This window comes from Coenobita brevimanus, chromosome 104 (assembly GCF_032717465.1).
Source record: "Coenobita brevimanus isolate Jiangsu-jjx chromosome 104, ASM3271746v2, whole genome shotgun sequence".
In the NCBI taxonomy this organism is placed as follows: Eukaryota; Metazoa; Arthropoda; class Malacostraca; order Decapoda; family Coenobitidae; genus Coenobita; species Coenobita brevimanus.
Genome location: NC_137057.1, coordinates 8,755,860 through 8,782,349, shown reverse-complemented (window position 1 = coordinate 8,782,349; position 26,490 = coordinate 8,755,860). Strand labels below are relative to the sequence as shown.

The window sequence follows — 26,490 nt, the reverse complement described above, 5'->3', positions numbered from 1 at the left end:
AGAATGCAGCTCCACGCTGGCGTGACTGAAGGAGGCTCCGTCTAGGACCTAGTGAGCAGCAGCAGTAGGGTGGCGGAGGCTATTAAGTAACAGGCCAGGCTGGTGGACAGGCATAGTGGGCAGGAGGTGTTGTGGTGCTGCATGGCGGCCAGTTCCTCACCTGAAAATTTCTTCATGCAGTGTGGGCAGGGTAAGAAAAACACTTTGAAGGCTTCCAGAATATAAGACAAATTATTGACGCCATAACCCTTCCTTTACAGTGAAGCCTTCCTATTTATTTTTGCTATTCAATCAGATATCTTTAGTATAAAAATGGGGGGGGGTAACCTTCCGTGGTGATGTGGTTAGAAATAATCTTTATTAAGCTTTTCCTCGAAAAATGGTTTTCCAAAGTTTAATAGTTCAACTAGTGGCAGGGAAAAAACAAACAAAAAGAACTTGAATTTATTGATGGGGTTAATAAATGCAATGAATATATTTGCAAGTGTCATGTTTGAAAGTAGGTCTGGAGTTATTACGCATTTATTTAAGAATATTGTTAAAGACTGGAGTCCCCATGAATTGTACTTAGTAATGGATTATGCTTGCAGACGTCTCTCTCTCTCTCCCTCTCTCTCTCTAAGTAAACGTTCGGGGTTGTCACGAAATGTATGAAGCGTATCAAATATGAATTAAATCAAAGTCTTCTCACGTGTAGTGCATCTTAGAGTCGTCATGAATAGATACATTCAATATTATCCCTTAGTTGCTAGAAGTTCTCCTTGAGGTGAATAAAGATGTCTTTTGGTAGTGAAAATTACGAGTTACCTCAGACAATCTCACCTTTTAACACGTGCACTGTAACATTCAGTGGCTGTGTACAGGTGGAAGTGCACGTGTAGGTGCCAGAGTCTGTGGGTGTGGCGTGGGATCGAGCCAGGGACAGTCGAGACACAGGCGTGGTCTCATTGTTATTGGTGACATGGAACTCGTGTGCCTTTGGGGTAGAAACGGGTTGGCCTTCTCTGCTCCAGGCGAGGAAGGCTGGAGGTGGACATCCCTGGACTTGGCACACCACTTCCAGGCGACTCCCAAACTGCACGTACACCTCTCTGCTCGGCTGCACTGTCGCTACTGCTTCTATTAATGGAAAGAAATGCTGTAAGAGTGGATATTGTCCTAAAATAATAACTCCATTTTCCTAAACCGAATACTTATCTACTATAATAGAGAGGTATGTTATTAGTGTGACCCCAGGCTCATCTGAAATGTAAACCCAGTGGACTGAAGGCTTAAGTTGCCTTCTCTTGCAGTCCATCGTCCTCCTTCTGGGGCACAAGGAAGTAGCTGAGGGCCTTTTGTGTAGACAGGTAATGGAGTCGCCTAATTATAGCCTATCCATTCCATCACATGAAGGCGTCCCTCCCGAGCACACACACACACACACACACACACACACACACACACACACACACACACACACACACACACACACACACACAAACACTATATAGGAGCCAGTTATGGTAACATTATTGCCACAAAACTGGTTAACACTACTGTGCACATTCAGTGCCCGGGGCTAAAGCAATAGTAATTACAATACTGAGGTCGTTCTTCAGCAGACAGTGATGTCTTCGTTTGGTGGAACAAAGTGATTAGAGTTTTTTTTTTTTTTTTTTTTTTTTTTTTTTTTTTTTTGGTGCTGCCTCCGGACACTCTTACTCAGCTCTGCTGCCATGTTTCAGTGGGTAATGATGCCATACTCGATTCTGGATTGATTGCTTGACTGACTGATTGATTGGCTCATTACACTAAAAAGATAATGGCAGTGTACCAAGAGGTCATTGCCGCCGTACAACAGAAGTAAAAATAAAACAAAGAAAACTAAACTTGCACACACACACACACACACACACACACACACACACACACACACACACACACACACACACACACACACGCATATATATATATATATGCCTGTCTTGAGACCGAAGAGTCGTGAGTTCACACCGCGGGCGGGTAAGCTGCCGTGCCGGGAGAGGTAGCGCTCTCCTGTCACCTAGCTGGTTGTAGCAGCCGTGTCTCAGTGGTTTAGAGCGCTCTGACCGAAAGGTCGGAGGTTTGAGTCCATCCAAGGGTCATTAGTTGGCAACAGGAAGGGCATCCGGTTATAAAGTACTACACACTCCAAATCGAAAGTCCTCTGTCCAGGGGCAACGCCATAGCCCAAGGAGAAAAAACAATACAACAGAGAACCAAATTCAAGATCCATTCATTTTGACATACCAGGACACACTGTGTTTGAATGACTGGAGATCATAGGAAGTAGGAAATACAGACGAAGGGAGACAGTTCCAGAGTTGACCTGTTGCATAAATGAAGGACTATGAGTAATGGGTACCTCTTACATTAGACAGCTGGACAGAAAAGGGATGAGAGTTTGCTGCTAGACGGGTGCTACACACCCGTCGTAGAGGTGGAAGGATACAAGTAGACAGTTCAGAGGAGCAGTGACCATGGAAGTAGCTACAGAAAAGGGATAAAGATGCAACAGTGCAGCGAAGAGACAGAGGTTGACGGGGCCAGTAAGAGGTGGAGAATTAATGAGACAAGCCTTTGACTCCAACTTGTTGAGAAGATCTGTTTGTGGGGAGCCTCCCCACACATGAGAGTTGTACTCTACCCAAGGTCGAATGAAAACCCGTGTATAAAGTCAGCAACTATGTAGGGGTAAGGAAGGTGCGGAGTTGGCTTAGCACACATAATCTCCCGGAAACAGATTATACATGAGATGTAATATCATCTTTCCAAGACAAATCCCAAGAGAATGAAACCCTAGGTATGTATAAGGATGATGCAGGATTGAGCTGGATATTAACATTAGTGAGTACTCCTGTGGACCATAATGTCGGGTTGATAGGTGTAAGAACTGAGTCTTTGATGCATTAAAAACAACAAGATTATTTTAACCCCAGTCAGTGATACGAGCCAAGTCGGACATTAGGTGTTCCACAGCCTCAACCTTTGTTTGTTGAATTAATGGCTGAGATGGACGTTGCGGAAACCGAATGGAAAGGTGAAGGGTGGAATCATCAGTGTATCAGTGGAAGGGGTTAGATGTACAGCTTAGAAGGTCATTGATGAATAAAAGGACGAGAGTTGGTGATAGGAGAGAGAACTGTGGAACACCACTGTTCATAGTTCTAGGAGAAGAAAGATGGCCGTCTAAAACAGCAACTATAGAACAACCAGAAAGGAAGCTATGGATGGAGGCACAGGTAGAAGAATAGAAACAGAAAGAGTGCAGTTTGGAAATTCAAGATTTATGCCAAACTAGATCGAAAGCCTTTGAAATGTATCTATCTATCTATCTATCTATTTATGTTGGGAAGAAGGAACCAAAGACCAGGAGCCCGCAAAAACTGTTCCATCCAAGAGAAAAACAAAAAACAAGAGAGAGCCAAATTCAAGATCCGATCATTTTGAGATGCCTGGACACACTGCGTTTGAAAGACTGGAGATCATAGCTAGCAGGAAATACAGACAGAGCGAGACTTTCCAGAAATGACCTGTTGCTTAAATGAAGGACTGGGAGTAACGGTTAACTCTTTCATTAGAGAGTTGGACAGATAAAGGATGAGAGTTTGCTGCTAAACGGGTGCTATGCGCCCGTCGTAGAGGTGGAGGAGTGCAAGCAGACAGTTCAGAGGAGCAGAGACCATTGAAGTAGCAATAGAAAAGAGATAAAGATGCAACAGTGCCACGAAAGTCAGAGGCTGAAGGGAGCCAGTAAGTGGAGAAGAGTTAATGAGACGAAAAGCCTTTGACTCCACCCTATTGAGAAGAGCTGTATATGGTGAGCCTTCCCACACATTAGAGTTGTACTCCACACAAGGGCGGAAAAAACCCGTGTATAAAGTCAACAACTGTGCAGATGTAAAGAAGGAACGGAGTCTGCTTAGCACACCTAATCTCTTGGAAGCAGATTTTACAAGAGATGTAATATGATCTTTTCAAGATGAGTCCCGAGTGAATGATACCCCAAGCATGTTCAAGGATGATGCAGGATTAAGCTAATATTATTAAACATTAGTAAGTACACCTGTGGAAGATTTTGTCTGGTTGATAGGTGTAAAAACTGAGTCTTTGATGCATTAGAAACAACAAGATTATTTTTACCCCAGTCAGAGATACGAGCCAAGTCAGACATTAGGTGCTCCATAGCACCATCTCTTGTTTGTTGAAGTAACTGCAGAGATGGACGTTGCGGGAACCGAATGGAAAGGTGAAGGGTGGAGTCATCAGTGTACGAGTGGATAGGGTTAGATGTACAGCTTAGGTCATTGATGATTAAAAGGAAGAGAGTTGGTGATAGGACGGAGCCCTGAGGAACACCACTGTTGATAGATCTAGGAGAAGAACGATGGCCGTCTACAACAGCGGCTATAGAACGACCAGAAAGGAAGCTGTAGACGAAGGCACAGATAGAAGGATAGAAACCGTAAGAGGGCAATTTGGAAATTATAGATTTATGCCAGACTCGATCGAAATCCTTTGAGATGTCAAATGCAATGGCAAAGCTTTCGCCAAAGTCCCGAAAGGAGGATGACCAGGAGTCTGAAAGGTAGGTGAGAAGATCGCCAGTGAAGCATCCCTGACGGAACCCATACTGAAGATGAGAAAGAAGGTTGTGATAAGAAAGATGATTTAAAAATTTTCTATTAAGATTTGACTCGAAAACTTTTGAGACACAGGATGTTAAAGCAATTGGACGATAGTTAGAGAGTTGGGAATGGTTACCCTTCTTTGGGACGGGCTGAATGAGAGCAAACTTCCAGCAAGAAGGAAAGGTACAAGTTGATAGACAAAGGCGAAATAGTTTGCCTAGGCAGGGTGTAAGCACAGAAGCACAGTTCTTGAGGACAACAGGAGGGACTTCATCAGGCCCATATGCCTTGTATGTATTGAGGCCTGTGATGGCAGAAAATACATCAGCTGAAGAAATTTTAATGTCAACCTTGAGGTAGTCAGAGTGGGGAAGTGATGGAGGAGCAGCACCGGAATCATCTAAGGTGGAATTGGAGGAGAAAGTCTGAGCGAAGAGATCTGCTTTGTCACTAGAAGAAATAGCTACAGAACCATCAGAGTAGAAAAGAGGAGGGAAGGATGATGAGGTAAAGTTGTTAGAAAGGTGTTTGGCAAGGTGCCAGAAGGAGTGGGAAGAATTCGAGTTGGAGAGTTGAGAGTATTTAGTACGGATGAAATTATTTTTAACTGAGCGAAGAACAGACTTAGCACGATTCTGGGTAGAAAAGTAAAAAAGATGAGATTCAGGGGTGGGTTGGCTCTGGTACATTTTATAGCCCGTCTCCTTGTTGTGGACACCATTAGAACAAGCATGATTAAACCAAGGCTTTCTTGCATTAGTCAAAGGATATGATAAAGGAATGTATGCTTCAGTGCCTGAGAGAATAACCTCCGTAATGCTCATGGCACACTCAAATGGCTCCTGGCCATGGAAGCAATAATCATTCCAGGGAAAATCAAAGAAATACTGCCTGAGGACTTCCCAGTCTGGAGTTCCAAAGTGCCACGGTCCACAGGCCGTACCGGAGTGATAGGACAGGTTAAGGTAATAAGGCTGTGATTGGAGGAGCCCAACTGAGAGGAAAGATTAACAGTGTAAGAGGAAGGATTAGTTGTAAGGAAGAGGTCATGTATGTTGGAGCTCTCTCCAAGGAGGTCAGGGATATAGGTAGTGTGCTGTACAAGCTGCTCTAGGTCATTAACACGTTAAATGTGTTTGGAGGTGTCCGTGGTGCGCAGACATAGGGGTAAAAGTGAAACTTTCCAAAGGCCAATTTTTTTTCTTAGGAATTGAAAGAACACATGCCAAAGTATATAGTAACGAAATATTAGCTCAATATTTACCTTGGTAAAGCCATGGATGAACATCGAAGTGTCTGATTCCCTATTTGAAAGTATGGTTTTCGTTTTCTTCGGTTTCGGTTTCGGTTTCAGTTTTTAAGGCTCAAATATGCTTGCATGGGTCGGCCTTGGTCACCATGGCACTATATTCGAAATTCACCTGCGCAGCGAGGGCTGTATTGAGCAGTCGCACTCGGAACAGCCCAGGCTGTATAGAGCAGTTAACGGGTTAATAATAGAAAAGATGTAGGTTTGTTCACCAGGTGGATCAGTGAAAGGAGAGGAGAGCCAAAGGTGGTGGTGAACATTGACATCTAGAGTGGAGATTTCAGAGAAAGGAGAAATGGATAGAATGAGTTCCATTGTAGAAGTATGATAGTAGATTAATTTTTGATAATCAGTAGAATTAGGGGATAAGTAAACAGCACAGATATATTTAGTAAGAGAATGACAGGAAAACCAAAGCCAGAGCGTAGAGCATTCAGATGAATCGAGTTCAGAAACATGAAAGCAAGATTCTTTGTTGCATATATATACACAACAGCCACCTTTGGCTTTGAAATGAGTATAGAGAACGTAGAAGTATATATATATATATATATATATATATATATATATATATATATATATATATATATATCCACTCACTCGATGTAGTGCTGCTGTCGGGTGTCTGCCCTTTCTTCTCCTCTGTCCTGCTTTCCTTCCATCCTCATCTGTCTTTCTTTTCTTCATTCTTTCCTTGTCCTTCTGCCTACGGGTGGCTTTACACTCCCTCTTATGTCTTTCTTTCCTTCATTCTTTCCTCTTCCTTTTGCCTGTGGGTGACTCTACACTGAGTGACAAGCCAAATGGTTTCCTGTACACCAGGATACCATTTACAACGCTGGATGGTAACCATATAGCCAAATTTTTGCGCCTGGTAATTTAGTGGGTAATTATTGCGTTCCAGTCGGATTGAGCCAGTGAAGGTTTATATCCAAGGGGTGGTTGGGGTTGATTGCTCATGTAATGCCACTCAGGGATAAGTGAGGCTGGTCACTCTCCTCTTAACTGTCGGGACCAACTGCCTAGCCCCGGGCTCCTACGCTTCTCATGGGGCACTGTAGGATTGGATAACGGATGGATGGATGGATGGATATCTATATATTATATATACCATATATATATATATATATATATATATATATATATATATATATATATATATAAAATCATATATGACAGATAAAAATAGTTTTATATATATACACATATGACAGATAAAAAGTTATATATATATATATATATATATATATATATATATATATATATATATATATAGATAGATAGATAGATAGATAGATAGATAGATAGATAGATATAGATATATAGATAGATAGATATATAGATATATAGAAAGATAGATAGACAGATAGATAGATATGGATAAATATATGACAGAATAAAATAGTCATTAGACATATAGATTCATATAATACGTCAGTAACAATCCATAGATCTATGCATAGAAAAACAAAAGTTAATCCAATATATAAAAACAAGCGCTAACTTAAGGAGCCTTCTTCCTCAGCAAACGTCATACGTGTACATGCTTCCTCTCCAAGAACTGAGGATAGGAGGTAAGACCCATCGCCAGTTCTAAACCTGGATAGATGTCAACGGCGGGCATCCCCTAGGGCCTAGACCCTTACACTCAAATAATAGATGCTACACAGTCAGTGGGACCAGGCAGTTTTCACAATAACTAGGGAATATTCCCTCCAGGAGAAAGCAATGCGTCAGGCATGTACGATCGATCCGTAGGCAGGTCGAGACAACTTGCCAAGGACGGGGTATGGCTGTGTAGCCCCATGGACGAACTAAAGACGTCACCTCCCGTAGCTTGCTTGGAACAGGAAGTGTATCCCATGCATGTTGCCAGGAGGTCCGGACAACAGCTTTAGTCACAGGGAAGTATTCCCTGTAGGAAAGAAATTTGACTGAGGCGTCAAGGGTAGCTGTTGCCCTTGCTGCCTCATCTGCGCATTCATTTCCCTGCAGTTCAATTTGGCTTGGCACCCAGCAAAACGAAATAATCTGGCAATGAAGGCCCACGAGGAGAAGCCTATCTAAAATTTCCCACACCAAGCGATGGGGAGATTGAAATGCACAAGAACAGACAATGGTGCCTTAGAGCAGCTAGAAATAGTAAAACTAATTACAGTGTACGTAAGGATGAGTTGAAGGCTCGGTTCTGCAGGAGTCACACATTTATATTTCTTTGAATGTACTGATCAGTGGTATGGCGTAATACTAAATGAAAATGATAAATGCTTCCTTAGGCTGAGTCATATGAATGTTGTCTATTTATAGTACTACCCAAATGACCTTCCTTTAATATTTTTCTTGTCTTCGTCTGTACCACCAGACGATTCCCATAAGTTTACACCAGACGTTCATAGTGAAGGGAATAGAAACAAAATCGGTGGCCCATTTCTCACTAACAGCAGACACACATTACCACTACCTGTGTTGGAATGTAGTGACCGGGAACTGAAGTCTGTCGCTTCAATAACATCCCCTCCCATCATTTTTTTTTTTTTATTCTGGCTGTCTCCGGACGACTGTACTCAGCTCAGAAGCCACTTGGGAGATGTTGCGATATTCGTTCAAAATGTTATGGTTTATTAACATTAACTAGATGGAGATTTTTTGTCATTTTCCAGCTTATTTTCTGTGCCTCAGTGGCAGGATAAGACAATACTGTGGCTTTACATCCTTTCAATTGCACTTTCTCATGGCTAGGATCATAATCTATTGTTAATCTATTGGTACAACTTGGGATTCGAAGTGGAGAGATGGCCATTTTATGCCTTCTTAAAGTGAACAGGGATTAGTCACCTTGCACAGTGAGGTTGACGGTGTGTGTGATGGGCGGGGTGGTGGAGACCTGACACAGATAGGAGCCCGCGTCGGTCTTCCTCACGTAGTGTATCTTCAGAATCCACTGCTGCCCTCCCGCTGGGTTGACCGACACGAACCTGGCGTCTGAGGTGTACGTGACGGACTTGGTGGTCAGGAGGCGAATGTCCCGCCCACGCACCCACGACACCTGTATGACGGAAAGTAATTGTGGTGAAGTGCTTAGCGTTATTGGCTGACTGGAACCTGACATATGAGGTGTTGGTGCTAGACTTTGTGGTTTGGATGCAAATGTCCTGCCCCCGCACCCACGACACCTGTACTAAAGAAAGTAAATAGTGGTAAGTTGCTTAGCGTTCTTGGCGGGCTCTAACCTTGTGTCTGGAGTGTATGTAGGTGACAGACTTGGTGGTTAGGAGGCGATTGGCCGGCCCCCGCACCCATGACACTTGCATGGAAGAAAGGGTAATGGTGGTTAAGCGCTTGGCATTCTTAGCTGACTCCAACCTTGTGTCTGAGGTGTAGGTGATTTTTTTTAGGCTTAGCTGTCCGTTCCATTTAGTCCAGCTGTCTTCGACATACAACACACTTTTACATGTTACCATTTCGGCGTTAATACCCACTGTCCATACTGAATACATGCTAGAACTGTTTCGTTCTGGACTGGTATATTGATATTAGCGGGAATAATTTTACGACATCGATGGGTCAGTAAATTCTATTTTAGAATTCATTTCATTAAATTGCACCGTGTCCCAGATTGAGATTGAACATAGGTCATTTCAGACAACAGAGGACATCTTACACCACTGGACCACCACCTCCAGGGGTCAATTATTATTGTACCCATGACACCTGTATGAAGGAAAGGTTAATGGTGGTCAGATGAAGCACTTTTCATACATGGTTGGCATGAACGTACAGTAGTATTTAAAATTTGTACTGTGGGTCTGGCGGTCAGGACTCAGTTATACTTACCGTGGCACCACAACACCTGTATGTTAAGGAGAATTACTGGTGGTCCAGTGCATAGCCTTCCAAGACTCAGGTTATTAATTCAATAGTCTCGAGTCTAATACCACGCCTGCCCACTGATGACATCTGATGGCATCCGTACAGGAAAGTGAGTGTTGATTGTACTCGATAGAGAGAGAGAGAGAGAGAGAGAGAGAGAGAGAGAGAGAGAGAGAGAGACGGGGGGGGGGTCATCGTCCTGGAGTTGAGACTTAAATGTCAAGTGAAAGGATGAGTGAATCACTATGCTGCGTATGTTAATGTGTGTGTGTGTGTGTGTGTGTGTGTGTGTGTGTGTGTGTGTGTTGTTGAATCTTTCCCACTTCTAATTTTATAAGGGTTAACTTGGTTAGGTTGATGAAGATGCTGAAGGAACTGTAGTTTTTAATTCTTGAGATTTGTTTCGTCTTAATAATTCCTGTTATACATAAATGAGTTGCTGCTATATGTTTTAACTGAGAGAGAACGAGTTACAGAGCATTGTTAACCTACAGAGCTCGGAGATGTCATTTTGGTTTAATTCCTGTGCCCTCGTGAAAATTTTGGTTCAGCTTTAGTGAGACTTTTCGAACTGGAGGCGTTAGATAAAGTAAAAACATACCCCGCCAGCTCAACAGGACTTTCCTTAGTTAAATAAGATCATCTGGTGCAGAGAGATTAAGACAAACAGACGACATCAGTCGCATTTAAAATGTTAATGAGGAACACTTACAGTAACATCTTCAGTCCGAGTGTGTCATTTCTACTCAATTTCAGCTATTCACTGACCTTTTTTTTAATCCTCAGAGTTTAGATTTAGATGAGTAGGATATCCTCTTCATCATCATCATCATCATCATCATCATCATCATCACCATCATCATCATCTTCATCCATTGCAAGTCCACTGGTGATCAGAGGCCTTCCCAGTTTTCTCCACGAATTCCTTAACTGAGTCAGTCTCTGCAAGGTTTAGCCTGCAACATTTTTCATCTCATCTCTCCACTTCCTGTCTGGCATTTTTCAGCTACGCTTGCAATCTCTTGAAGTCCATTCAGTCAGCCTCTTGCTCCATCGGTTATCTCTTATTCTTGCTACATGACCTGCCCATCTCCATTTCTGTTCTTTTATAACCTTTATAATGTCTTTGGCTTTAGTCTGCTCTCTCACCCAAGTTGATCTCTTTCCGTCTCAAAGATATTCTCAACACTGATGTTTCCATTGCTCTTTGAGAACGGATTAGTTTGTTTACCATCGATTTTGTTAGTTTCCAGGTCTCACAACCGTACGTCATAGCTGGGATTATGCATTCGTCATATACTTTTCTTTTCATACACCCTGGCAATCTACTTTCCATGATTCCTCAATGTTTGCCAGAAACTTTCCATTTAATTGTAATACATTTCTTTTCTCCGTTTTAATGATCTTTCGTTAGTTTTAGTGTTTGCCTCAGGTATTTGTTCTACTCAACCTCTTCAAGATTGTCTTCATGTATTTTGATGACGCTCTTTAATGTACTGTATTTGGATTAAAGATTGAAGGATTTATTAATGATGTATATAACCTTTCCATCTCAAATATATTTCCTAAGATGTTGCATAAAATCATGTAAATATTTCAAGAATACTATGATAAATACATATCGGACTGGAGTGTGGTAGAGAACTCTAATGCAGAAAGACCTAGAAACAATCACCATTAACCCATTCACAGCAATGACAACTCTACAGACTCTTCTCGAACATGCTAATTGATTTTTTTTTCGGTTTCCCAAAGGATCTGTGGAGGTGAAGTGATGGAAGTGTAATATAATTATGATAATGGATTGGCCTACTATACACCTGCTTACTTATCAACTGCCATTTGCCAACTTTCATTTCGAAACCAGGAAACAATCCATTTCAACAGTATACATAACTTGTTTAAGATATAGTTTGCCTGTGTCCTGGCAATGTAATCTATGTTTTTTTTTTTTTTTTTAATAACAACGGAGGAAGGCAAAACAAATGAATAAAAAATAATAATCCATACACCAGATTACTGGTGTCCTCTGTTCACAAAATATCTGTAACAGTTAGACTTGAACAGCTGTGGGTTGAAATTTGGAGGGAAACAACTCTGGGGAAGCGAGTTCCAGAGAGATATAGGTCGGGGAATGAAAGAATTCTGATAGGCAGAAGTTCTGCAATATGGCTAAGTGACATTCCAGTCATGAGCGCTGCCAGATGCCCGTGTAGCACGAGGGAAGGCATGGAGAGGTGGCACCATGGACGCAACTTCATCTGAGCATTTACCAAAAAGAATCTCTAAAGTAATGCAAGGGAGGCAACATTCCTTCTTACTTGCAGGGGAGGTAGTTTATTTGTAATGACAGGGTTGTTAATAATTCTAACAGCTTTGTTCTGAATTTTATCTAGTTGTTTTATTGCAACCTCTCCACATCCATTCCACAAGGGTGAGCAATATTCAAGCTGAAAGCGCACATGACTCTTATAAATTATAGCCAACTGCTCATCAGCGATGAAGTTACGGACTCTGTACAATAATCCAAGTTTCTTTGAGGTGGTTTTAGCAAGTGCTCTAACATGAGAGGTCCAGCTGAGGGCATTGTAAAGTGAGATGCCAAGAATTTCAATACTTTTGGAGACGGGAATATTAGTGGCACTGAAGGTAATGTACGAATCTGGCAATATCTGTCTATTAGTAAATTGTATATATTTAGTTTTACTAGCATTAAAAGAGACTAGGTTGTTTTGTCTCCATCAATTGATTGAAGATAGGTCTTGATTTATGGAGTTGGCTGTACTGAGTTGAGAGGTAGAGATATTAGCCTTTGTATATGGGTGTCTGAGTGTGAATGAACTATGTAGTGTTGAGTCATCTGCGTTTGAATGGATGGGATTGTGGGTGGCAGATAAGAGATCATTAATATGAACCAGGAATAGAGTTGGCGCCAGAACTGACCCCTGCGGCACGCCGGCGTTGAGTGGAAATTGGAATGTACATCATCTACTTTTACTCTTATTTTCCTGTCACTAAGATATGAAGTAATCAAAGGAACGAAAGACGTTAGTCCCTAGCAAGGGAGTTTGGACAGCGGGGAACGGTGCCATACTCTATCAAAAGCTTTAGAAATATCAAGAGCTACTGCATGAGTTTCTCCATGTAGATCAATTGATGGATGGATGGTATGAGTTAAGAAATTGAGTATGTCAATGGTGGATCTTTCGTGGCGAAAACCATATTGTCTATCACTAATTAAGTTGTTGGATCCAAGATATTTGACAATGTACTTATTAATTAAAGTTTCAAATACCTTATCAAGAGAAGATGTGACAGCTATTGATCTGTAATCAGAGGGGTCAGAGGAACTTCCTTTCTTCGGAATTGGGTGGATATTGGCTTCTTTCCATGAATTTGGGAATAAGGAAGTACGTTTGCATAGTCTGAATAATTTAGCAAGAACAGAGGCAAGTTCAGGGGAAAACTTTTTTAAAACAATTGGCGGAATTCCATCTGGGCCTGGAGCTTTGTTGGTAGGTAGATTTTACGTATCTTGTCTGTATTTTAAGTGGGGCAATTTCGGGAGAGTCAAGTTCTAGTACTGGGACATTCTGGCTGGTATCGTCTATGGTAGAGTTTCTGGCAAATGTACTGGCAAAAATATCTGCTTTCCCACAAGGGTCACTTGTAATGTTGCCATCTGAAGATTTTAGTGGGGGAAGGGAAGATGACTTGTTAAAGTTATTATTGAAAGAAATAAGAGTTGGACAGAATATTCTATTGTCATTAGGGTTGTTAAGAAGTTTTGATGCTTGCTTTTGAAGAAAGTTTGATTTAGCTAGATTTAATACAGCTTTTGCATGATTTCTAGCAATTTTAAATTGGGAGAGTGATTCAGATGTTTTTGATTTTAAGTAAGAGTTATAGGCTAATGACTTTTGGGCTGTTGCTCTGGCACAGTTGCCAGCAAACCATTTTGGAGAGTTTGGTCTTCTAGTGAACTGTTGACTTGGTATGAATAAATCCATACCAGCTAGTATTAAGTCGCAAATGTGGGACTGGGTAGAATTGGGATCACTAGAGAAGAAAGACTGCCATGGAATGTCAGCAAGATAATTTCTAAATCCATCCCAGTTTGCCCTGTCAAAGTGCCATCAGGTCACCCTGACAGGATCAGAACGGGGAGGTGTTAGGGGGTTACTTAACTAATGAGGTTTTGATGAGATTGTGATCAGAGGATCCAAGTGGTGACAGTACCTCTATCCTGTATTAGTCTGGATTATTTGTCAAGAATATATCCAAGAGATGGGCATTATGGTTAGGATTATCAGGTATTCTGGTTAGTTGCTTTACCAGCTGGGTGAAATTAAATGATTCTGCAAACAGCTCGCACTCTAGACCAGCGTCGTCAGTCCTGGCAGAATGCAATAACCATTCAACATTATGTATGTTAAAATCACCCAAAATGGTTATTTCGGTGCTAAGGGCAAGGTTAAGGTTACTCAACTGTGTGGATATGGAATCAAATACACTGGGTTCCGAAGAAGCATTGGGGGAGCGATAAACTACACAAATATATTTGGTAATATTTTGACAATTTAGTTTATATAATGAGTAATCAAAACTGGATGAAGTGAAGTCTGAAAATATTTCAAAATGGTTGCATTGGATAGAACCGAACTACCGGTATTTAAGTAATTTACATCTTTCGGCTCTCTTATTTTGAATAATTCGTCTTGAGATATCAAAATAAGTTTTACAAGACGTCACGGTGTTGGAGAGGGACTCCTTCACGCTGCACCACCGACATAACTGGGAGGCTACACTGCCTGGTTTTACAAACCCCTCAACTCACTCCCAATCGAGTGGACTGCAGGATGAGGGCAGCTTCAACCTGCAGTCCACCGGGTTCCAATTTCATATGAACATGATGCTGCTGTTGCTGCAACATATCACCCAGTTCAATGAGAAGATACAATTTTAAAACGACTCTTTAGTAATTCTGCTTTCTACTTCAGTAGCAATACCTATCTATCTATCTATCTATCTATCTATAGCCCGACGCCCTAATCCCGCAAAGGGTGGCCGCAGACAAAACGCCTCCAAGTCACTCTGTCACCCAATACCACAGGATCATAATATTCAACTTAGGGAGAACCTCCTCGTACTCAAAGGTTCTCTAACAGTTCCACAAATACCTACCGCTTTCCAAATAAATTTAGCACATTTCTAGTAGTTTACCACTGCATGTGATCCTCTTAAAGGTAAAAATGTAATTCACTGTGTAAGTTATTAAGATTCTAAATTTTTCTGAGATTGTAGCCACAGTTAACACACACACACACACACACACACACACACACACACACAAACCCTAAGACGAGAGCATGGAAGGATGACGAATACCAGGAGATGTTGTGAGATATGGCTAGCTATTTACAAAAAATAATTGAGAAAAGCAATAATATAATTTTGGTGGGTGACTTTAACTGTAAAGAGGTGAACTGGGAGGAATGGTACTCGGGAGGCGGCGAGGATTCGTGGGGCACTATGTTATTAAATATAATAATGAATAACGTGATGATGGCAATGGGTCAAAGAAGAGACACGGTTTCGAGGTGAGGACACACCAGCAAGGTTAGATTTACTGTTTACCAAAGAACCCGATGTAACAGAATCATTGAAATATCTCTGTCCTTTAGGAAAAAGTGATCATATGGTCATTGAGTTCCAGATGATAATAGGGAACGTCGAACCAAGAGACGAGTTTCATGGACAGGGAAGATACAACTTTGTGAAAGCAAATTTTACAGGATTGAGAAACTTTTTTGAAAATGCGGATTGGAGAAAATTCAGAGAAACAAGAGAGATACAGAGAAAGTGGGATATCTTTCTAGACCTCTATAATTTGGGAGTGGAAAAATTTGTACCAAGAGTAAGAGGGAAAGAAAACAGGAAAAAGGAGTGGTTTAATAGAAGGTGTATGATAGCAAAAAAAGAGAGAGATAAGGCGTGGAACAATTGGAGAAAGAGAGATAACAATAGAACAAAGGAAGAATATAAAAGAATTAGAAATGAATACACAAGAATACGTAGAGAAGAAGAAAGGAATTTTGAAAAAGGTATAATAGACAAATGCAAGGATGAACCCAAACTGTTTTATAGATTTGTTAATGGCAAACTGAAACAAAAGGAAGGAATTACCAAACTGAAAGTAAAAGGAGAGGTCTATAAAGATGCAGCAATGCAAGCTGAAATAATGAACAAATGTTTCCAATCGGTTTTCACTAATGAAAAAGAGTTTGTGAAAGGGGAGGGAGTGATTAGAAATGTACCGGTGATAAAAGATATAAAAGTGGAGGTACAGGAAGTGTATAAATTACTGGAAACTCAAGATGTAAGGAAAACCCCAGGACCTGATGGAATTTCTAATTGGGTACTGAAGGAATGCAGAGAACAACTGGAGGATAAAATTCACAGTTTAATCGTGTGTTCTCTGGAAGAGGGGAAAGTGCCACAAGAATGGAAGAGGGCAAATGTGGTACCAATTTATAAGGGAGGAAACAGGGAAGAACCCCTAAATTATAGACCAGTGTCTCTAACCAGCATGGTCGCAAAATTGTGCGAGAGAATCCTGAAAGACAGATGGATAAAATATCTAGAAGAGATGAATATTTTGGCTGAATGTCAGTTTGGATTCAGAAGTGGAAGGTCATATGTTTCTAACTTGTTGAGCTTTTACACAAGAGCGATTGACATGGTACAGGAGAGAGATGGTTGGGTGGATTGTGTGTACTTAGACTTAAAGAAGGCCTTTGACAAGGTACCTCATAAGAGACTAATGTGGAAACTTGAATATATAGGAGGACTGAAGGGGAAACTTCTGGAATGGATGAGAGACTTTTTGAGAGACAGACAAATGAGGACAGTAATAAAGGATAGGATATCTGGATGGAGGGAAGTAACAAGTGGAGTCCCTCAAGGCTCGGTGTTGGCCCCAGTAATGTTCCTGATTTACGTAAATGATATGGTAGATGGAGTGAACAGTTATGCAAGTCTGTTTGCTGATGGTTTAAAGATCTTGAGGAAGGTAGAGGTTGAGGAGGGTTGTAAAATGCTGCAAGAGGATATGGATAGGATACACGATTGGAGCCGGACGTGGGAAATGAAATTTAATGTAAAGAAATGTAAAATATTGGAAATGGGTAAAAGTACCAGGAGGCCATCACTGAATTATTTCTTGGGTAATGAATTAATCACAAAAATGAGAGAAGAGAAAGATTTGGGAGTGCTAGTCCAAGATAGTTTGTCACCAGAAAAGCACATTAACAAGATAGTTGGAGAGACTTATGAACTCTTGACTAACATAAGAGTAGCATGTCATTATATGGATGAGGAGATGATGAAAAAATTGACAGTGGCCATGATCCGCCCCAGGTTAGAATATGCAGCGGTAGTGTGGTCCCCACACAAAAGAAAGATATAAACAAGACTGAGAGAATACAAAGAACAGCAACCAAGATGGTCCCCATTATGGCTGACCTGTCATACAGAGAGAGGCTGGAAAAGCTGGATTTGCCTTCCTTAGAGGAAAACATGATTGCGGTGTTCAGGATCATGGTGGGAGTAGATAAAATTGACAAAGAAGATCTGTTTGTATGGGATAAGAGAGCAACAAGAGAACACGGAATGAAATTGAAAAAGTCAACCTGCTTGAAGGATATCAAGAAATATAGCTTTCCTTACAGAAGTATAGACTTATGGAATAGTCTGGACAAAGAGATTGTCCAGAATAAAAACTTAAAAGAGTTTAAAGCTAAATTTGACTTATTGAGAAACAGCGACGGAAACCAACGAGCATAGCATATTCCGTGTATATCACAATTAGGTATATTAGGTAAATACATAAATATTTGGAACGACTTAGACAAAGAGGTGGTGCATGAGAAAAACATTCATGTGTGTAAAAGTAGACTTGATAAATGTGGATTTGGAGACAGGACAACACCAGCATTGCTCAATTCCTGTATACTACAAATAGGTAAATACAAATAGGTAAATACACACACACGTGTACGCTCACACTTACTCTTTCTATGCCTGTCTATCTATTTTGGTCTATGTGATATCTGTCTGCTAGTCTCTCTATCTCTCTGTTTGTATATCTTCAAGTCTATTAAAGCCAGCCTTAGTGTTTCAATCACTCTGATCCATTTCCCAACATTTTTAACTGGTGGCCAATTAGCGTGTGTCAACTCACGGTGTAGTTATGCAGGTTCCTAATACCACACGGCAGCATGGCGGTGGTACCAGACACACCCGTGACCGTGGTCTCTGTGGAGTTGGTGAAGGAGGGTCCGCTTAGGGTGGAGTACTGGATGGGTGGGGCTTCCTTCAGTATGTCCTTCCATACTGACCTGTCTGTGACAGAGGAGAAAAGGGGGGAAAAAAAAGAAGAAATTAGTACGTGATGAAGAAGACCCTTTTTTCTAAAAGTGTTGGAAGGTTGGGAGAAAAACATTACACACACGAAAACTCAGAGATAGATGTCTGTTTTGTGCTAATCTTGCCTAACTCATGTTCGTAAGAAATACGAGGTAATCTATCTCCCTATCCCCAGAGAGGAGGAGGATGGACTTCAAAAGGGTGGCGACTAAAACCTGCAGTTCACTTGGTTCACACTTCAGATGGGCCTGGGATTGCAACTATGACAACTTGCGGGTAGTTCGGAAATACTGTTCTGCTATAAATTCATCCAGTTGTAGCTCATGTGTTTTGGTGACGTCTCAGTCAACTTGTAACACTTGGGTGTTGCAAAGGGAGTAGTAAATTGATAAAGCATCGAGGGTGGACGTTGATAAAACTTACTGATGTTAATGAAGAAGCAGGCAATACTGAATAGGCACTGTTTCCTTCACTATTTCCTGCTGTGCTGTGTTTTCTGACAGACTAGAGACAGAGTGTGATATTATGTTGTTAGAGGAAGCATGGGAAGAGAAGAGGAAACCTGACATGAAGGAAGTTGTTTGTTTGTTTCTTTGTTTGTTTGTTTTTTTTCTTTACAGGGGAAGGGGGAGTAGAGAGAATGGGTGAAAGACAAACTGTGTTCATTTTCACTTCTGTAGTTTTATCTGTGGAGAAACCAGGGAGAAGAGTGTAACACTAAGACGAGTGATCAATGGCAGATTTGAGCATTTTTATGTTTGTCGTGGGTGTTGGATGTTTAGGAAAATGAGAGTGCATACAGTATACCATACTTACACATGCGTGGCCAAGGCCATCATAAAACCAGACGTTGACGTACCATTGCTGTTAGAAACGGCCTCTATATTGCTTAAAGTTTTCGTTTTATTGTAATCACTGAGTATGGAAGTTAAGAAGTCACTGCAGGATGGTATTGTGATCCCTACCCTGACGTATGGAAGCGAGACGTGGACCTTGCAAGAGGGGAACAAGTCAAGAGTGAGAGCAGTGGAAATGAGTTACCTGAGAGGAGTATGTGGAGTGACGTGGAGGGACAGGCTGACGAATGAAGAAGTGAAGGAACGTTGTGGGGTAGATGTGGATGTGGTTGAAAAGATTAGGAGAAATACACTGAGGTGGTTTGGACATGTGGAGAGAATGGAGAATGAAAGACTGACTAAGAGGGTGTATGTAGGTGAGGTGGAGGGAGGGAGAGGGAGAGGTAGACCGAGGATGAGGTGGAGGGATGGAGTTGAGAGGTATATGAGGGAGGGGGGGGGTGAGTTGGGGGGAGGGTAGTCAAATGGTGGGTGACAGAGTGACTTGGAGGCGTTTTGTCTGCGGCCACCCTTTGCGGGATTAGGGCGTCGGGCTATAGATAGATAGATAGATAGACTGGCACATGATTTGAAGCTGATACAAGTAAAGAATCCTGTGATGCGGTAAAAAGAATGAGATAGCATCAGGTATTCATGACTTGTATGCAGAGATGACTGAGTGCCGTGACGAATGGAATGAAGTATTTGCTGGAAACAGGAAACATATATATATATATATATATATATATATATATATATATATATATTGTTACGCTGTCCGCCTGTCCTTTCCCACGGGTGTATCCGTTACAGCTGGGCTAGGGGGATTATGCAGTATGTATCCGTGTCATTCGCGGAGTTTAAATTAGCGAGTGTTACAAGTTCTTTTGTTTCTTTCGTTCCTGCCACTGAGGGCAATTTTATTTCATACCATGCTGAGAATGCATTTGATTATTTTGATTGTCTTATGTGAGCCACCAGTATATTTAATGATGTTTTGCTTGCATTAGAAGTACCAATTCATTGTAGAGAGAGAGGGGCACGAATTTAAGTTCCTTATTAATTAATCTGATTCATGCGTTCGCGCTTGGCTGCACGTGGGCCTGGCATCAGCGCAGTCTCTTCCCAGCCAGCTTTAGTATCGGGTGCTTGTACACTCTCTCTCTCTCCCCAGTCATTTTTATGCCGAGCTGGCGTTTTTGTTTAAGTTTATTTTTACTCATTTGTTTGTTGACTGAGGAAAGTAGTTATTTTATTTTGTTTTTGTAACCGTGTTGTCTTTGGAGGGCCAGTTTGGCTCACCGTGGTCCTCTCGCTGCCTTTGTTAACGTTCCCCAACACACGTACATACACACACACCCCTAACCCCTACACAGTTAATCCCATCTCTTTGCACAAGGCTAGTGAGAACCATCGTGAGCTACTAACTCCGTTCCCCCCTTGGACACGGGTTAAGTAGAAAGTCGTCACCACCGGAAGTAAGTGGGAGGTGTTCCTGTAGGCTGTCTCGGGCGGTATTACTTCCGGTAGTGACGATAGTAGGCTAGATCTATAGGTAGGCTGTTCCGTTTTATTATCAAAGTACAGAGTGTTGCGTTCTTAAGTAAGTACTTTTCCGTTGCGCAGTTTTTCTCTAGTTTGCGGAGTGTCAGTGCCGGGGTCTGCGTTATTTTTGCAACGCAGTGGAGGCCGATCATCTAAGGCTGACTTGTTGTCTTTTTGTAATAGCCCCGGGCCGGCGCTACCGTAACAATATATATATATATATATATATATATATATATATATAAACTTAGAAGAATGGATTTCTTAAAAAAACAAGAAAGGGGGGAACCAAAGGGCAGAAGCCCGCAAGATTATGTCCTCCAAGAAAAAATATAATAACAGAGCTAAATTCAATATCCACTCATTTTCGAGATGGCTGGATATATTGCATTTAAAGATTGGAGTTCATAGGCAGAAGGAAATACGGGCAGAGGAAGACACTCCCAGAGCTGACCTGCTGCATACATGAAGGACTTAGGAGTATCGGGCAACTCCTACATTCGAGAGTTGGACAAAAAAGAAGTTAGAGTTTGTTACTGGAAGGGGTGCTGTGAGCAGAGACAGTTCAGAAGAATGATGGTCAGTAAAGTAGCGATAGAAAAGAGATAAAGGTGCAAGGCGCGGCAAAGAGAGGTTGAAAGGAGTCTGTAAGAGGAGGAATGTTATTAAGAAGAAAAGCCTTTGACTCCACTTTGTTTAGAAGAGCTGTATGTTGGGACCCATCCACCCCAACACACAAAATAGTTGTACTCTATGCAGGGGCGAATAAAACCTCTGTATAAAGTCAAAAGCCGTCCATGGTTAAAGAAGACACAGTTAGCTTCGCACACCTAATCTCTTGGAATCAGATTTTGCAAGCAAGGTCATATGATGCTTCCAAGATAAATTCCAAGAGAATGAAATCCCAAGTATGCTCAGAAATGTTGTACAACTGAGTTGGATAATGTTAACTGTTAAAGGATATTGTTATGGAAGATTTTGATGAGTTGAAAGATGTAGGAACTGACTTATTGATGCATTAAAACAACAAGGTTACTTTTACCCCAATCATAGACATGAGCCAAGTCTCCAATTAGGTGTCTCATAGCCTCATTCTGAGTTTATTAAAGTAACTGCTGAGATGGATGCTGTGAGAAGCAAAAGGAAAAGTGAAGAGTGGAGTGTTCAGTGTATGAGTGGGTAGGGTTAGACGTACAGCTTAGAAGTCATTGATGAATAGAAAGGAGTTGGTGAAAGGGCAAAACCCTGAGGAATACTACTATTCATAGCACAAGGAGAAGATCGGTGACTGTCAACAGCAGCTACAGAACGTCCAGAAAGGAGGCTAGAGATCAAGGCACAGATGGAACTTTTCGCCGAAGTCCCAAAATGAGGATAACGAAGTCTGAAAGGAGGGTAAGATCGCCTGGAGCATCCTTGGTAAACCCATACTGACAATTGGAAAGGTTTTAATAAGAAAAGTGTTTTAATATTTTTTAAGAATATATTTTAAAATATTTAGAAATGCATGAAGTTAAGGTAACTAGGCGACAGTTAAACGACTGGGAACTTTCATCGTTCTTTGGAAAAGAACAGAGGAAGGAAAAACAGTTCAATAAAAAAATAATAATCCACACACCAGATTATTGGCATTCTCCATTCATAAAGAAATCTGTAACAGTTGGACTTGAACAGCTGTAGGTTGACGTTTGGGGGGAAATAACTCCGGGGAAGCGAGTTCCAGAGAGATGCAGTTAGGGGAATAAAAGAATTCTGATAGGCAGAAATTCTGTAATATGACAGTGTGACAGTCCAGTCATGAGCGCTACCAGATGCCCGTGTAGCACGAGTGAAGGCATGGGGAGGTGGCAAAATGGACGCGACTTCGTCTGAGCATTTGCCATAAGAGTATCTATAAAATAATACAAAGGAGGCAACATTCCTTCTTACTTGTAGGGGAGGTAGTTTATTTATAATACCAGGATTATTGATAATTCCAACAGCTTTGTTCTGAATTTCATCTAGTTGTATTAGTGCAACCTCTCCACATCCATTCCACAAGGGTCAGGAATATTCTAGCTGAGAGCGCAAATGACTCTTATAAATTATGGCTGACTGTTCGTCAGTGAAGCAGTGAAAGATTTTATTTAGGCAGGGTTTAAGCAGAGAGGCACAGTTGTTAAGAACAACAGGAGGTACCCCATCAGACCAACATGCCTTGTTAGTTTTGAAGCCTGTGAGGGCAGAAGGTATATCAACCAAAGAAATTTTAATATCAGTCATGAGGAAGTCAGAGGGGAGAAGAGATGGAGACACAGCACCAGAGTCATTCAAGGTGGAACTGGAGAAAGTATGAGCAAAGAGTTCTGTCTTTCCAGTAGAATTAACAGTGACAGAGCCATCAGACAGGAAAAGAGGAAGTCAAACAATTCAGACAGCTTAGAACAACTTATATTCTTCTTATCAGTGTGAAGAAAAGACTTGCAATGATTCCGGCAGAAACATAAAAGATGTGTGATTGAGTGGTATGTTGGCACTGGTACCATTTGTAGGCATCCTCCTTGTTGCTGACAACATTAGAACAAGCATGATTTCAGTGCATTAGTCCAATGATGAGAAAAAGGAATGTATGCTTCCATATGCAAGGGAATGATCTCCATAATGTGGAAGGAACACTCAGATGACTTTCGGCCATGAAAGCAGTAATCATTCAAGGGAAATTCAAAGAAATACCGTCTGAGGGTGTTCCAATCAGCAACTCCAAAGTGCCACAGCTGCTACGTCTTGGGAGGGTTCACAGGCCTTCCTGGAGCAATCGGACAAATTAGATTATTAGGCTGTGATCAAAGGAGCCCAACAGAAGGAAAAGATTGCCTGAGCAAGTAGAAGTAATTATAAGGAATAGGTCAAGTATGTTGACACTCTTTCCAAGGCGGTCAGGGGTATGTGCAGGGTGGTGTACAAGCTGCTCTAGGTCATTAGGGATCGGAAATATGTAGTCTTCGACACAGCTGGATCAGTGAGTAGAAAGAAGAAGCAAAGGTGGTAGTGGACATTGACATCACCTAGAAAGTAGTTTTATGAGAAGGGAGAAGTTAATAGAATGTGTTCTCTCTCAGAAGCAAGATAGTCAAAGGATTTTTCATAGTCAGCAGAATTAATGGAAAAGTACACAAGACAAACATATTTAGTCAAAGAATGGCAGGATAGCCAAAGTCAGATGCAGAGAACTCAGAGGATTCAAGTTCAGGGACACGTGAGTAAGATACGTTGCTGCATACATACACACAACAACGGTCCTTGGCTTAACGTGATTATACAAAATGTAACCTCTGACTGCTGAGCTTATGTGAGGAAGAGGTGTGATTTAACGGGAGAGAGGTGGTCTACAACAGCAAAATTAGGGGAGGGCCATAAATGGTGCAGAAATTATTAAAGCTTGAGCCACACAATGGTTTCGTTGATCTCACTTGCTCATCACTGGAAGAGGGGCTGATGGTGGGGGCATTTATGGCATCCCTCCTCCCCCACAAGTACTCATCAGTTGGGTGTCGAGATGCCATTTTTGCAAATTTTGGAACAGGAAGTGTGGTGTTATAATTCAAATATAGTTTCTTGTTGAAAGTTAAATGAAAAGGTATAGGAGAATACGCTGGCTTACTCCCTTGTTACTGAGACATTGAAAATGTTCAGTAAAGAGGGATGGCCAGAAGCTAGTCATAAGGACTTTTAAACAGGAGCTCCAGCTCTCCTTGTCACCGGCTTTCCGTCCTCCACGGAAGTGCTGCCCTATTTGATTGGTGTTACAGTGTGAAAAAAAAGTGGAAGATGGCTGTGATTGTGCCTTTGTGAAAAATATAGGTGAATGTTGGAGTGCATCATGGATCAGTCTTGAGTCCTTTATTGTTTGTCATGGAGCTTGAAGCACCCTCACGTGACTTCAGAAATTCACTGTCATGGAAATTGTTGTATGCTGATGACTAGTTTTGACTGCAGAGAATGAAAGGGAGACAGAGGAAAGATTTGGAAGTAGAGAAACGAAATGGGACGTAAGGGTTTGAGAGTAAATGCAGATAAAATAACAGTGATGATATCAAAGGGTGGTGGTGGTACTATCAAAGCAGAGAGAGTGGTCACGTGCAGTTTGCCACTTAGATGTGGAAAGTAACTCCATCTTGTGCAGTATTTGTGATAAGTGGGTGCGTAAGAGATGTAGTGGTATTAAGAGTTAGACTATGAGATAATGCTGTTTTCGTGTGTGCAGTGTGTCGGGGAGAGCATGTAGAGATTGTCAGGCACGAAAGGATTGATTTTGTTGGTCTCTTTGAGTTTGTACAAGAGTTTTGTTTGGGGAACATGTTATGTGCTGGAGGTGGTGCTGGAGCTAGCTTTGTGGCTAAAGTATGGAGTGGTTAGAGGAGGTTCAGGGAGCTACCTCTCCCTCAAGTGCTAAGGAATCTTTGTGACGTGTGTTAATGTCACGGCGCTTGACTCCGAGATTTTCATTATCGTACCCTGGCGTCCTACCTGTCAACAGTGCATCCGAATTCATATCATATTATACATGAATCATATTATTACACACCAATATATTACACATGAGTATTATTATACACGAACATATTTTACATAAATTACAGGCTTATCATATTACACACGAAATCGGACGCACGACAATGACAAACTCAGAGTTGTACGCCAGGGCTATAGCAGCGTAATGCTGTATGGTAGTGAGACCTGGACAGAGAAGGAAGCGGATATTCGTCGACTCAAACGTATACAAATGACATTGATTTCGAGGATGTGTTGTGCATCCTTGAATATCAGGCCTGGCTCACTAGATTTAAGAATGAAGTGTTAAGAGGAAGGATGGGATTTGATTGTATTGCTGTTATAATGAAGAGGGGTAGATTGAGATGCTTTGGACATGTGGGGAGGATGAAAAGTGAGTCTTTTCACTGAGGGCCACTGGAAGAGCAAAATTAGGTTAGGTCAAGTTTAGTGGTTCTCAGTGGCCCTCGGTTTGGAGCCGACCCCTGAGAACCACCAAGAGCCACTTTGTGGCGCATCGAGAGCTCACTGTAAAAGCAAGGCTAGGTTAGGTTAGGTTAGGATGCTCTCGGTGGCCCCTAGTGAGAAGACCGAACTGAATGGAGAATGACAGTTGAGTGTGGAAAGTGAAAGTGTGAACGTCAGGGGTAGGATTGCGAGAGATATATCGAAAAAGGCCTGAGATGAGGTCATAGGGTTTGATGTTAAGGATAAGGGACTGAACAGAGAGGTTGCCAGAGATAAAGCAGCATGGACAGTCACTATTTGATGACAAGACCGATGCATGGAAGAATGTTAGAAAGATACGAAATGGTCTGAGTGCTTTTTACTGAAGAAGTATCATAGAGTAGATGAAGAGTATATGAGAATGACTAGTCAGAGATAGACAGGGTCGTTTTAGCAGTGGGACTGACTCTGTCCTGAGGGTAATTATGAAACTACATGCAAAGAGGGTGCCTGTGGGGTGGAACCATGGATTTTGGACTCCTGAATCGTGAGCGAATGGGCAGATGACTCATTTCCCAGAATATGCTGTTGATTAGTTCTCCCACTATCATATTCATTCCCCTTCCATACTCTCTTGATCATACCTTATCCCACTGAACATGGATAAAAGACGCTGAGTGATGATGATGTTTTCCATTTGCGTGCTGGCTGTGGTGTGGTAACTTTTTGTTGGTTGTTTTAGTTGTTGTATTGCCTTATGCATTTATTTCGTCGTTACTTACATACCGTCCATGGTTGTGGCAGGAGCTATGAGGACGAACAATAGCACCGCAAATGAGACCATCAGTGTTGACTGGCAGGACTGGAAGGCCAT

At 41.6% G+C, this 26,490-nt stretch overlaps 1 protein-coding gene across 1 annotated transcript; it reads right to left on the bottom strand.

The window, feature by feature from the left end:
• Positions 1-41: 41 nt before the first annotated feature.
• On the bottom strand, positions 42-26,490 carry LOC145415978 (hemicentin-1-like). The gene is made up of 5 exons (XM_080285081.1): positions 26,403-26,490; positions 18,074-18,234; positions 8,797-9,007; positions 823-1,119; positions 42-160 (listed from the first exon to the last, which is right to left on the bottom strand). The coding sequence occupies exons 1-5, from the start codon at positions 26,488-26,490 to the stop codon at positions 42-44; spliced, it is 876 nt and encodes a 291-aa protein (XP_080141207.1).